The sequence below is a fragment of the Entelurus aequoreus genome, linkage group LG15 (assembly GCF_033978785.1).
Source record: "Entelurus aequoreus isolate RoL-2023_Sb linkage group LG15, RoL_Eaeq_v1.1, whole genome shotgun sequence".
In the NCBI taxonomy this organism is placed as follows: Eukaryota; Metazoa; Chordata; class Actinopteri; order Syngnathiformes; family Syngnathidae; genus Entelurus; species Entelurus aequoreus.
The window spans coordinates 12,694,926-12,708,594 of NC_084745.1; the positions used below are offsets into that span (position 1 = coordinate 12,694,926).

At 39.3% G+C, this 13,669-nt stretch overlaps 1 protein-coding gene across 8 annotated transcripts in view; it reads left to right on the forward strand.

Annotated features, from left to right (window-relative positions):
• The window catches only part of flt1 (fms related receptor tyrosine kinase 1), a 100,503-nt gene that overhangs the window by 70,565 nt on the left and 16,269 nt on the right, over positions 1-13,669 (forward strand). For 7 of the 8 annotated variants that reach the window (XR_009821126.1, XM_062020875.1, XM_062020874.1 and 4 more), the window contains 7 exons: positions 1,063-1,365; positions 7,441-7,587; positions 7,660-7,791; positions 11,335-11,441; positions 11,513-11,648; positions 11,893-11,997; positions 12,080-12,193. Coding sequence is in view for 7 of the 8 variants with exons in the window: in XM_062020875.1 (XP_061876859.1) it covers positions 1,063-1,365; positions 7,441-7,587; positions 7,660-7,791; positions 11,335-11,441; positions 11,513-11,648; positions 11,893-11,997; positions 12,080-12,193 (1,044 nt within the window). In the remaining variant the exon portion in view is untranslated. The remainder of the gene's footprint in view (positions 1-1,062; positions 1,366-7,440; positions 7,588-7,659; positions 7,792-11,334; positions 11,442-11,512; positions 11,649-11,892; positions 11,998-12,079; positions 12,194-13,669) is intronic. The other variant, XM_062020876.1, reaches the window with a different exon arrangement.

Consider the following 13,669-nt stretch of genomic DNA (forward strand, 5'->3'; position numbering starts at 1 on the left):
TCAATCACCTTCTATTTACTACTTTTACCTTCCATTTACCTTTTATTTACCTACTTTGACCTTTTAAGTCCTTTTACATTCTACACTCCTTCTTTATGTATTATTTACCTTCTATCTGCCTTCTTTTTCCTTTTATTTTACTTCTTTTACATTTTATATTCCTTCTGTTTACATTTTATTTATCTTCTCGTACCTTTTATTTTACCTTCTATTTCCCTTTGTTTACCTTTTATATACTTTCTAGTTGCCTTCTTTTTCCTTCTATAATCCTTCTTTTACCTTTTATTTACCTAATTTACCTTTTTATTTACTATGTTTACCTCTATTTACATTCTTTTTACTTTTTTTTACTACCTTTACCTTCCATTTACCATTTATTTACCTTCTATTTACCTTATTTTGCCATCATTACCTTCTTTTGAACTTATTTTGCTTTCTTTCATGCGGTCCAGATCCTATAAATTTTTTCCAAGTTACACTAAAACGATCAATGGAAGCAACAGAACATACGTTGAAGCTTTTTTTCCAATGTCAATAATGGATTTGATGGATGCATGGTTGCAGCCCTATATTAGTTTTTCCTGCATATTTGCTGACGTAAGATAAATAGGAGTTTTACACGAGCAAGCTAGAATCTTCTATTGTGTGTGTGAGCAGTATGTTAGCACACAGTGCGCGCGCGTGTGTGTGTGTGTGTGTGTGTGTGTGTGTGTGTGTGTGTGTGTGTGTGAGAGAGAGCAGTTAAACAGGAACTCGGGGCTCTTATCGTTCCATTCCCCCCCACGCACCCTCCCTCCCCCTCGCCTCACCTCCCTTCTCCCCACACCCCCGCGCGGCGCATTTCCTTGGACTGGCAGGTCGGCTTTATTTCGGGAGGCCTTGGGGTGTTCGGGAAAGATAAACACTATCTGCCATCAGGAAACTCTCGAGCCGTTTCCACAGGAAGTTTCAAAGGTTGGAGTAAATAGAAAGCGTTTCCATGTCGTCCACAATGGCGTCCATTTGTCATCAAAGGTGTTCCAAGATGGAGCGTTGTTGACTTTGTGTCATCTCGGCCCTCAGACGTCCCAGGTGGCTTCGGCGTGAGCCTCGGCGAGGAAGCCACAGAGGGCGGAGACGTGCGCCTCACCTGTCGCGCCAACAAGCACCTGTACGCCGCCCCGTCATGGCGCAGGCTCAGCCACGCCCACGACCCCAGCAGGGGCGTTGCCCTGCACGCTCAACTCACCACGGGGAAGTTCTCCCACTCGCTGCTGCTGTTGCTAAGCAACCTGAGCACCGGGGACTCCGGGGCGTACAGGTGCTCCGCCCACCACCTGGTCACGGGACTCGAGACTCACCTGGTCAGGCAGGTGAAAGTCTCAGGTGAGTAACTTCCGGTTTCTCCTTCGCAGCATCAAGTGCTGAGTTTTGCTTTACGAATTTAAATCAATCATTTATGTTTACATTAATAGAACTGCATTTGAAAGTCTTTATTATTTACTAAAAACAAGGGTTTTGCCCAGAAAAAAGACTCAAGTTGTATTTTGATGTAAAAAAACAGAACATATTGAATAACATTAGGATTATCATAAACTAAAGTACATACATGCAGTACATACCTGTTATATATATATATATATATATATATATATATATTATGTACTGTAAAAAAAGTACATACATGAAGTACATACTGTACATGGTATAGATATGTGTACTTTATATAGACTGCTAGTAACATACATTCATATGTACATGCATACTTTTCTATTTATGTATATAGAAACATACAGTACTTGAATAGTCGCATATATACATACTTTTATATTCACTTTCAAAGAAACCTACAGTAAATTAATAGTTGCCTATGTACATATAAACATACAGTTCATGAATAGTTACTTAAGATACATACAAGATACATTCATATGATACATACATACATAAGATGCATGCATATGATTCATACATACACACATAAGATATATGCATATGATTTATACATACATACATACATAAGATACATGCATTTGATTCATACATACATATACCGTATAACATACATACATATGATTTATACATACATATACAAGATACATGCATATGATACATACATACATAAGATACATGCATATGATTTATACATATATATATATATATATATATATATATGATACATGCATATGATTCATACATACATGCATATGATTCATACATACAAAGGATGCATGCATATGATTCATACATACATACATACAAAGGATACATGCATTTGATTCATACATACATAACATACATGCATATGATTCATACATACATACAAAAGATACATGCATATGATTCATACATACATACAAAAGATAAATGCATATGATTCATACATACATACTTAAATGCATGCATATGATAAATAAAGTACATACATAAGATACATGCATATGATTTATACATGCATACATAAGATACATGCATTTGATTCATGCATACATACATACATAGGATACATGCATATGATTCATACATACATACATAAGATACATGCATATGATACATACATACATACATACATATGATTCATATGTACATACATAAGGTACATGCATTTGATATATACAGTACATACTATATAAGATATATGCATGTGATTCATACATGCATATGATACATACAGTACATATATAAGATACATGCATATGATACATACATACATACATACATACATAAGATACATACATAGGATCCATACATACAGAAGATACATGCATATGATTTATACGTACATACATACATAAGATACATGCATATGATTCCATCCATCCATCCATCCATTTTCTACCGCTTATCCCTTTCGGGATCGCGGGGGGTGCTGGAGCCTATCTCAGCTACAATCAGGGTACACCCTGGACAAGTCGCCACCTCATCCCAGGGCCAACACAGATAGGCAGACAACATTCACACTCACATTCACACTAGGGCCAATTTAGTGTTGCCAATCAACCTATCCCCAGGTGCATGTCTTTGGAAGTGGGAGGAAGCCGGAGTACCCGGAGGGAACCCACGCAGTCACGGGGAGAACATGCAAGCTCCACACAGAAAGATCCCGAGCGCAGGATCGAACCCAGGACCTTCGTATTGTGAGGCAGACGCACTAACCCCTCTTCCACCGTGCTGCCTGCATATGATTCATACATACACAAATAAGATACATGCATATGATTCATACATACACACATAAGATACATGCATACGATTTATACATACATGCATATGATTCATACATACACATATAAGATACATGCATATGATACATTCATACATACTTAAGATACATGCATATGATTTATACATACATGCATATGATTCATACATACCTGTACATATATAAGATACATGCACATGATACATTCATACATACTTAAGATACATGCATATTAATTATACACACATACATATGATACATGCATATGATTTATACATACATATATAAGATACATGCCTATGATAGATACATAAGATACATGCATATGATACATACATGCATATATGAGACATGCATATGATTCATACATACATACATAAGATACATGCATATGATACGTACATACATACATAAGATACATGCATATGATACATACATACATATATAAGATACATGCATATGATACATACATACATATATAAGATACATGCATATGATACATACATACATATATAAGATACATGCATATGATACATACATACATATATAAGATACATGCATATGATACATACATACATATATGAGACATGCATATGATTCATACATACATATGTGTATAAAACACCCTCAGTGTATGATCAATAACAAATGTTGGTTGTAGTAGGAAACCAGTCAAATGATCAAACGTATGTCAACAGAGTTCTGCCACTTGTTGCTAGGCAGACTTCAAAGGGAACGCTATAACTGCCCCATAGGCCAATGAATGAATTTTCTGCTCCAGGCCACACCCACCTAACATTGTCGTTGGGGACAGGAAGGTTCCAATTCTTCCAGAAGGGACATCCTTTCATTCCTGGAAATCAGTAGTCTTTTTTGGAAAATGATCAAATATATTTGGGAATTTGGGCTACAGAAGAGTTTCTGTGGCGTCCAATAATTAGTCGCACCTTGAGGGTCAGGACCGCAGTTTTACTTGTGGACATCTCGGTGTCTTTGTGCACGTATGTGGCGCGCTCACATGCACGCACAAACAAACAAACACTCTCATGGAGATGTGGCTGTTTGGGAGTCGGGTCCCCTCGGCTTCCTGAGGCCCCACCCTGCCTTTGCTCAGCACCTCTTTCACGTGGGAATGAGCCGCGGCGTGGAGGAAGAGCACACAATGGCACTTCCCACAATGCCACATTTACGGGCCCTACATGGGCCGCAGGAACAATCAGCCAATCAGACACTGTCAGGCCCCGGCCCCCGCTCAGACAATCATCAATTGTTGTCCAGGAGGAAGATCGGGGAAACAACAATCAGTCGCCTCGCTTAAGTGACTTTGCTTCATGTCGCCTTACAATCAGGGTCCGCTTCCTCCGCTGGGACCCCCGCGAGGGAAGGACTCCACTCACGGGGTGACCACGCAGGGGAAAATAAAGAATACCTCAACAAAGAAGACGTATTTGTGTAAATATTAAAATGTTGTGATATGTTTACAACATCATCATTCAAAGCATCGACTTAGTGCATTTCACAGGGATAGTAGGTATTTTCTCTACTGCCCCCTAGTGGACACAACACGTGTGTGATTGCAGGTTCGTGCTAGCTCCAAACACAAATGACACACAAGCGCCATACAACTAACAGAATGGGCGAAATGCTGCAAATTCAAAATGCTGTTATCAAATAATCGCTACAGCATTTAAAGCAAAAGAAAAATGATGCAAATGCCAAAACACGCACACACACATACACTTCAAAAACAAGTGACTGAGAGAAATGCTGCAAGTTTACTAAAGTTAACCAAGCAACCAAGGGTGCCAGACCTGAGGAATATAGTATTTAAATGTCATATTTTAAAGTATTAAAAAGTAACTGACCTTTAGCAACAGGCGAACTTTATGCTAGCCTGGCTAACTGTTTGGGACTAGTTGAAAATGAGCCAACTGTGCTGTCCTTCTATAAAATACATTAACTTGACACCTGGAAGCCCCACTAACTTTCCAAAAACATGCTAACTTCCTACTAGCCTGGCTAACTCTTTGGTAGCACGGCTAATTTCATGATAATTTTTCGGTTGCTTGGCTAACTTCCTGATAGTCTGGCTAACTTCTTGGTAAACCTGGCTAACTTCCTGTTAACCTGGCTAACTTTCTACTAACTTTGTGGTAGCCTCGCTGACGTCTTAATAGCTTGGATAACTTTCTGGTAACCTGTCTAACTTCCTGATAGCCTGGCTAACTTACTGCTAACTACCCTGTAGCCTGGCTAACTTTTTGGTATTCTGGCAAATTTCCTGGTAAACCTTGCGTACTTCCTGGTAGCCTGGCTAATTTCCGGATCGTCTGGCTAACTTCTTGGTAGCCTAGCTAACTTCCTGATAGTCTGGCTAACTTCTTGGTAAACCTGGCTAACTTCCTGGTAACCTGGCTAACTTTCTACTAACTTTGTGGTAGCCTCGCTGACGTCTTAGTAGCTTGGCTAACTTTCTGATAGCCTGTCCAACTTTTTGGTAGCCTGGCTAACTTATTGCTAACTATCGGGTAGCCTGGTTAACTTCCTACAGCCTGGCTAACTTACTGCTAACTACCCTGTAGCCTGGCTAACTTTTTGGTATTCTGGCTAATTTCCTGGTAGCCTTGCTAACTTCTTGGTAGCCTGGCTAACTTCCTGATCATCTGGCTAACTTCCTGGTAGCCTGGTTAACTTCATGATCATCTGGCTAACTTCTTGGTAAACATGGCTAACTTCCTGGTAACCTGGCTAACTTTCTACTAACTTTCTGGTAGCCTCGCTGATATCTTAGTAGCTTGGCTAACTTTCTGGTAGCCTGTCTAACTTCCTGGTAGCCTGGCTAACTTACTGCTAACTACCCTGTAGCCTGGCTAACTTTTTGGTATTCTGGCAAATTTCCTGGTAAACCTTGCGTACTTCCTGGTAGCCTGGCTAACTTCCTGATCGTCTGGCTAACTTCCTGGTAGCCCTGCTAACTTCCTGGTAGCCTAGCTAACTTCCTGATCGTCTGGCTAACTTCTTGGTAAACCTGGCTAACTTCCTGGTAACCTGGATAACTTTCTACTAACTTTGTGGTAGCCTCGCTGACGTCTTAGTAGCTTGGCTAACTTTCTGGTAGCCTGTCTAACTTCTTGGTAGCCTGGCTAACTTATTGCTAACTATCGGGTAGCCTGGTTAACTTCCTACAGCCTGGCTGACTTACTGCTAACTACCCTGTAGCCTGGCTAACTTTTTGGTATTCTGGCTAATTTCCTGTTAAACTTCGCGTATTTCCTGGTAGCCTTTCTAACTTCTTGGTAGCCTGGCTAACTTCCTGATCGTCTGGCTAACTTCCTGATCATCTGGCTAACTTCTTGGTAAACATGGCGAACTTCCTGGTAACCTGGCTAACTTTCTACTAACTTTCTGGTAGCCTCGCTGACATCTTAGTAGCTTGGCTAACTTTCTGGTAGCCTGGCTAACTTACTGCTAACTACCCTGCAGCCTGGCTAACTTTTTGGTATTCTGGCTAATTTCCTGGTAAACCTTGCATACTTCCTGGTAGCCTTGCTAACTTCTTGGTAGCCTGGCTAACTTCCTGATTGTCTGGCTTACTTCCTGGTAGCCTAGCTAACTTCCTGATCATCTGGCTAACTTCTTGGTAAACCTGGCTATCTTCCTGGTAACCTGGCTAACTTTCTGCTAACTTTTGGATAAACCTGTCTGACTTCCTAGTATCCTGGCTAACATCCTAGCCGACCTGGCTAATGTCTTGGTAACCTGTCTAGCTTCTGTTTTGTTGGGAAACTCGCAGCATTTTTGTCATGCATTTGAGCTCATCAGGTGTACCATAATATTTTGATTGGTTTAAATGATTATTTTTTTTAGCAATAATGTTAATCTGTGTTCTACCTGTTTTATCAGGTAGTCAAGTCAAGTCAACTTTATTTATATAGCACGTTTTCAACAACTTTTTAGATTGAACCGAAGTGCTTTACAGGTTAAAAAAGCATGGAGCAAACAAAAAACTAAGCAAAACAAAAAACAAACAAAGAACATAAACAATGAATGTGCTAAACAAGGTAGAACAATGACATTGTCTTCCACTAGATAGCAGCAGGTACATAACTAAGCTTGTCATAGATGTGTTTAAATAAAACATTAGTGTTCTTCTAATATACAGGATCTTTGACTAGCATTGTTGAAGCTCAGAGTTAATATGTTGGTGAGTGTTGAACAATATATATTACAGTATTTAATGATTATTATTATCCTGTCAGCCTTGGCGCCTCCAGTGTTGCTCCTGAATTTAACGGATTGCACCGTCAACGTCAGCAGCTCGGTGACCCTGCACTGCCCCACCGAGGGTGTCCCACACCCGACCGTCACATGGTACAAGAACCAAGGTGCTCTGTTGGCAGGATCAGGTAAAGATCCCAATCTTAATTGAAATCCTTTCTGAATCCGGTGTGTTCATGTGTGCCACCTGTCTTGTGCAGGGATTGTCGTGTCGCCAGAGGAAGGCTCCCTCCATATTGGTCGCATCACCGTGGAGGACCAGGGTCTGTACACCTGCCAGGCGACCAATGAGAAGGGAGCTGCAGAGAGCTCCGCCTACATTTGGGTCAATAGTAAGTCCTCATTACAATGTAATCATTATTATTAGAGATGTCCGATAATGGCTTTTTTGCCGATATCCCGATATTGTCCAACTCTTAATTACCGATTCCGATATCAACCGATACCGATATATACAGTCGTGGAAATAACACATTATTATGCCTAATTTTGTTGTGATGCCCCGCTGGATGCATTAAACAATGTAACAAGGTTTTCCAAAATAAATCAACTCAAGTTATGGAAAAAAATGCCAACATGGCACTGCCATATTTATTATTGAAGTCACAAAGTGCATTATTTTTTTTAACATGCTTCAAAACAGCAGCTTGGAATTTGGGACATGAGGAGGTTGGGGGGGTCGGGGTTGAGGTGGGGGGGGGGGGTGTATATTGTAGCGTCCCGGAAGAGTTAGTGCTGCAAGGGGTTCTGGGTATTTGTTCTGTTGTGTTTATGTTGTGTTACGGTGCGGATGTTCTCCCGAAATGTGTTTGTCATTCTTGTTTGGTGTGGGTTCACAGTGTGGCGCATATTTGTAACAGTGTTAAAGTTGTTTATACCGTCACCCTCAGTGTGACCTGTATGGCTGTTGACCAAGTATGCCTTGCATTCACTTGTGTGTGTGTAAAGCTGTAGATATTATGTGATTGGGCTGGCACGCAAAGACAGTGCCTTTAAGGTTTATTGGCGCTCTGTACTTCTCCCTACGTCCGTGTACACAGCGGCGTTTTAAAAAGTCATACATTTGTACTTTTTTAAACGGATGCCGATAATTTCCGATATTACATTTTAAAGCATTTATCGGCCGATATTATCGGACATCTCTAATTATTATGCATGTTATAAATGCAGGAAAATATCCATACTTAAATACCATGCATTCACATACTAGCAATATTTGATATATACTATGATATCATTTAGTTCTAGCTGTATCATTTTAAAACTGTATGCTTTTGATGCCAAAGTATCGGTATTGGCGATACCAAGTTTTGGTTTGCTTGGTATCGTATTAGTAAGACAATTTGGGATATCACTGCTGTAATTTTCACTTGCTTATTCTTGCACAATAATAATAATACAATAAAAACAAGAAACAGGAAATCAAGAGAATACATCAATAATACAAATACTACTAAAAAAAGAAGAAAACGTTAATAGTATTAAAAAATTAAAGCTTAGAGCAGCGTTGGAACGGGCCCCCGCACATGTTTATTTATTTTATTTTTTTGTCATTAAAAATACAATCATGCGTGCTTACGGACTGTATCCCTGCAGACTGTATATTGATCTATATTAAATATTAATAACAGAGAGAAACAACCCTTTTGTGTGAATGAGTGTAAATGGGGGAGGGAGGTTTTTTGGGTTGGTGCACTAATTGTAAGTGTATCTTGTGTTTTTTATGTTGATTTAATTAAAAAAAAAAAAAAAAATTATTTATTTATTTTAATTTCTTGCGCAGCCCGGTGGTTGGGGACCACTGCCCTAACCCACCTCCAAAAATACAGGAATGCTAGCATGCTCACATTAGCATGTTTCAGGCACCAAGTTGTATGTCTCTGAGATGTACGGCTTCAAAATTGGCTAAAAACGTTGGCACGTATTAAGTATCAAGTTATTTGTCTCTGCGATATACGGCTGTAAAATTGGCTAAAAAGATTATAATAGCATGTTAACGTTAACATGCTAACAGCCAGCGTGTGTCAAGTACCAAGTTATATGAGTAAGGTGTAGGGATTGAAAATTAGCTAAAAACGTTGGGATGTGTTAAATACCAAGTTATATGACAATGAGGTGTACGGCTGTAAAATGAGTTTAAAAAGTTAGCATGCTAACAGCCAGCATGTGTCAAGTACCAAGTTGTATGACTCATGTGTACCGCTTCAAATTTGGTTCCAAAAGTTACCATGCGAATATTAGCATGCCAACAGTTAGCATATGTCAAGTTTTACCGTATTTTTCGGACTATAAGTCGCAGTTTTTTTCATAGTTTGGCCAGGGGTGCGACTTATACTCAGGAGCGACTTATGTGTGAAATTATTAACACATTACCGTAAAATATCAAATAATATTGTTTAGCTCATTTACGTAAGAGACTAGACGTATAAGATTTCAGGGGATTTAGCGATTAGGAGTGACAGATTGTTTGGTAAACGTATAGCATGTTCTATATGTTATAGTTATTTGAATGACTCTTACCATAATATGTTACGTTAACATACCAGGCACCTTCTCAGTTGGTTATTTATGCCTCATATTATTCAGCATTCTTTATTTATTTTAAATTGCCTTTCAAATGTCTATTCTTGGTGTTGGGTTTTATCAAATACATTTCCCCCAAAAATGCGACTTATACTCCAGTGCGACTTATATATGTTTGTTTCCTTCTTTATTATGCATTTTCGGCCGGTGCGGCTTATACTCCGGAGCGACTTATAGTCCGAAAAATACGTTAAGTTGTGTGGCTGAGGTGTACGGCTGCAAAATTAGCAAACAAAGTTAGCATTCTAATGATATAAAGCTAACAGCTAGCATGTGTCAAGTACCAAGTTATATGACGGAGGTGTACAGCTTCAAATTTGGCTAAACATGTTAGCATTTGCCAAGTACCAAGTTATATGCTACCCCTTAGTTGTACAGCTGTAAAATAGGCTAAAAAAGTTAGCATACTAACACCTAGCATGTGTCACGTACCAAGTTATATGACTGAGGTGTACGGCTTTACAATATTGGCTCTAAAAGTTAGCATGTGTCAAGTATTAAGTTGTATAATTTTGAGGTGTACGGCTGCAAAATTAGCTAAAATTTTGGCATGCTTGCGATTTTCGTTGTGATACCTGAAACTGGTGGGAGGGGATAATTGTTTACTAATTTTAAAGGGGGTGCTCGAGAGCCAATTTTCAAAATCCTGTGATTGACCGCCAAAATATACAATTTTGAGTACTGATAATAATTTGGCCCTTGGGCTGCTCGGAACCTAATTAGTTCATAATAAAAGTGCTAGTCTGAAAAGAACAATAAATGTAACAAAAGTACTACTACTGTATTTTTCGGAGTATAAGTCGCACCGGCCGAAAATGCATAATAAAAAAGGGAAAAAACATAAATAAGTCGCATTTTTTGAGGAAATGTATTTGATAAAACCCAACACTAAGAATAGACATTTGAAAGGCAATTTAAAATAAATAAAGAATAGTGAACAACAGGCTGAATAAGTGTACGTAATATGAGGCATAAATAACCAACTGAGAAGGTGCCTGGTATGTTAACGTAACATATTATGGTAAGAGTCATTCAAATAACTATAACATATAGAACATGCTATACGTTTACCAAACAATCTGTCACTCCTAATCGCTAAATCCCATGAAATCTTATACGTCTAGTCTCTTACGTGAATGAGCTAAATAATATTATTTGATATTTTATGCTAATGTGTTAATAATTTCACACATAAGTCGCTCCTGAGTATAAGTCGTACCCCCAGCCAAACTATGAAAAAAACTGCGACTTATAGTCCGAAAAATACGGTATTAGTGTTCCATTTTGTGCAGATGTATCTGAGGCGTCCTCCATGGAGATTCCCACTCTGGCCTGCACCTGTGTGGTGGCCACCTTGCTCTGGCTTCTCCTGACGCTGCTGATCCGAAAACTCCGACAGGTGTGACGACGAGAGCGACGACGTGTTTGCTCGTTAGCTAACGCGTGTATTTTTCTTCGCGCTCCGTGAAGCCCAAGCGCTCCCACGGCAAAGCAGGGTACCTGTCCATCATGGTGGACTCAGCAGGCGCTCCACTGGAGGAGCGGGGGCACAGGCTCCACTATGACCCCAAGCAGTGGGAGTTCCCCAGAGAACGCCTCAAATTAGGTAAATAAAAAAGATGCTTTGTTTCCTGAATGATTCCAAGAATGTAATCAGAGGATGTATTAAGATCACACAAGAGATATTGCAACTTTCTCATAGGTCTTATCAGGTCATCACTGGGAGGGACTGTCAATCAGTCTTCTTGTCTTTGTCTCACTAATGAAGCAGACGGTGGGCGTGTGCACGCTGTTTACTGACACTAATCAGTCCCGTCCACCATGTTGTCTTGTGTCCACGTCCCACCCAGGAAAGAATCTGGGCCGTGGAGCCTTCGGTAAAGTGGTGCAGGCATCTGCCTTTGGGATCGACGGCGCCTCCAGCTGCAGGACGGTGGCGGTGAAGATGCTCAAAGGTACAACAACAACTGGGTTTTACAGTAGTTTTGCAAGTATCGTCGAGCTTCAGACATTTTTGTTTTTGTCTTTGTCCACCAGAGGGCGCCACAGTCAGCGAGCACAAAGCCCTGATGACTGAGCTGAAAATTCTTAACCACATTGGACAACATCTCAATGTTGTCAACCTGCTGGGAGCCTGCACCAAACCTGGAGGTCAGTGTCACTACAAACATGGACACCATGGCCACTGGGAAGTAGGGTTGTTGGAATTGGAGTTAGGTTTGGGATTATCTCTGGGATATATCTATATCTATATATATATACATATATATATATAGATGTATACACTACCGTTCAAAAGTTTGGGGTCACCCAAACAATTTTGTGGAATAGCCTTCATTTCTAAGAACAAGAATAGACTGTCGAGTTTCAGATGAAAGTTCTCTTTTTCTGGCCATTTTGAGCGTTTAATTGACCCCACAAATGTGATGCTCCAGAAACTCAATCTGCTCAAAGGAAGGTCAGTTTTGTAGCTTCTGTAACGAGCCAAACTGTTTTCAGATGTGTGAACATGATTGCACAAGGGTTTTCTAATCATCAATTAGCCTTCTGAGCCAATGAGCAAACACATTGTACCATTAGAACACTGGAGTGATAGTTGCTGGAAATGGGCCTCTATACACCTATGTAGATATTGCACCAAAAAGCAGACATTTGCAGCTAGTAATACCACATTAGCAATGTATAGAGTGTATTTCTTTAAAGTTAAGACTAGTTTAAAGTTATCTTCATTGAAAAGTACAGTGCTTTTCCTTCAAAAATAAGGACATTTCAATGTGACCCCAAACTTTTGAACGCTAGTGTATATATAGATATTAGGGGTGATTCAAATTAAAATCGCCATTCTCACGTTGTACGATTCAGTATCGATTCTCATTTTTCAAAAATTGATTTTTATTTTTTTGATTTTTCTAGTAATCAATCCAACAAAACAATACACAGCAATACCATAACAATGCAATCCAATTCCAAAACCAAACCTGACCCAGCAACACTCAGAACTGCAATAAACAGAGCAATTGAGAGGAGACACAAACACGACACAGAACAAACCAAAAGTAGTGAAACAAAAATTAATATTATCAACAACAGTATCAATATTAGTTACAATTTCAACATAGCAGTGATTAAAAATCCCTCATTGACATTATCATTAGACATTTATATAAAAAAATTTAATAAAAAAGAACAATAACTTCACAGTGGCTTACACTTGCATCGCATCTCATAAGCTTGACAACACACTGTGTCCAATATTTTCACAAAGATAAATTAAGTCATATTTTTGGTTCATTTAATAGTTAAAACAAATTTACATTATTGCAATCAGTTGATAAAACATTGTCCTTTACAATTATAAAAGCTTTTTACAAAAATCTACTACTCTGCTTGCATGTCAGCAGACTGGGGTAGATCCTGCTGAAATCCTATGTATTGAATGAATAGAGAATCTTTTTGAATCGGGAAAAAAAATTGTTTTTGAATCGAATCGTGACCCCAAGAATCGATATTGAATCGAATCGTGGGACACCCAAAGATTCACAGCCCTAATATATATATATATAGATATATCTACCGTAATTTCCGGACTATAAGCCGCACCTGACTATAAGCCGCACCAGCTAAATT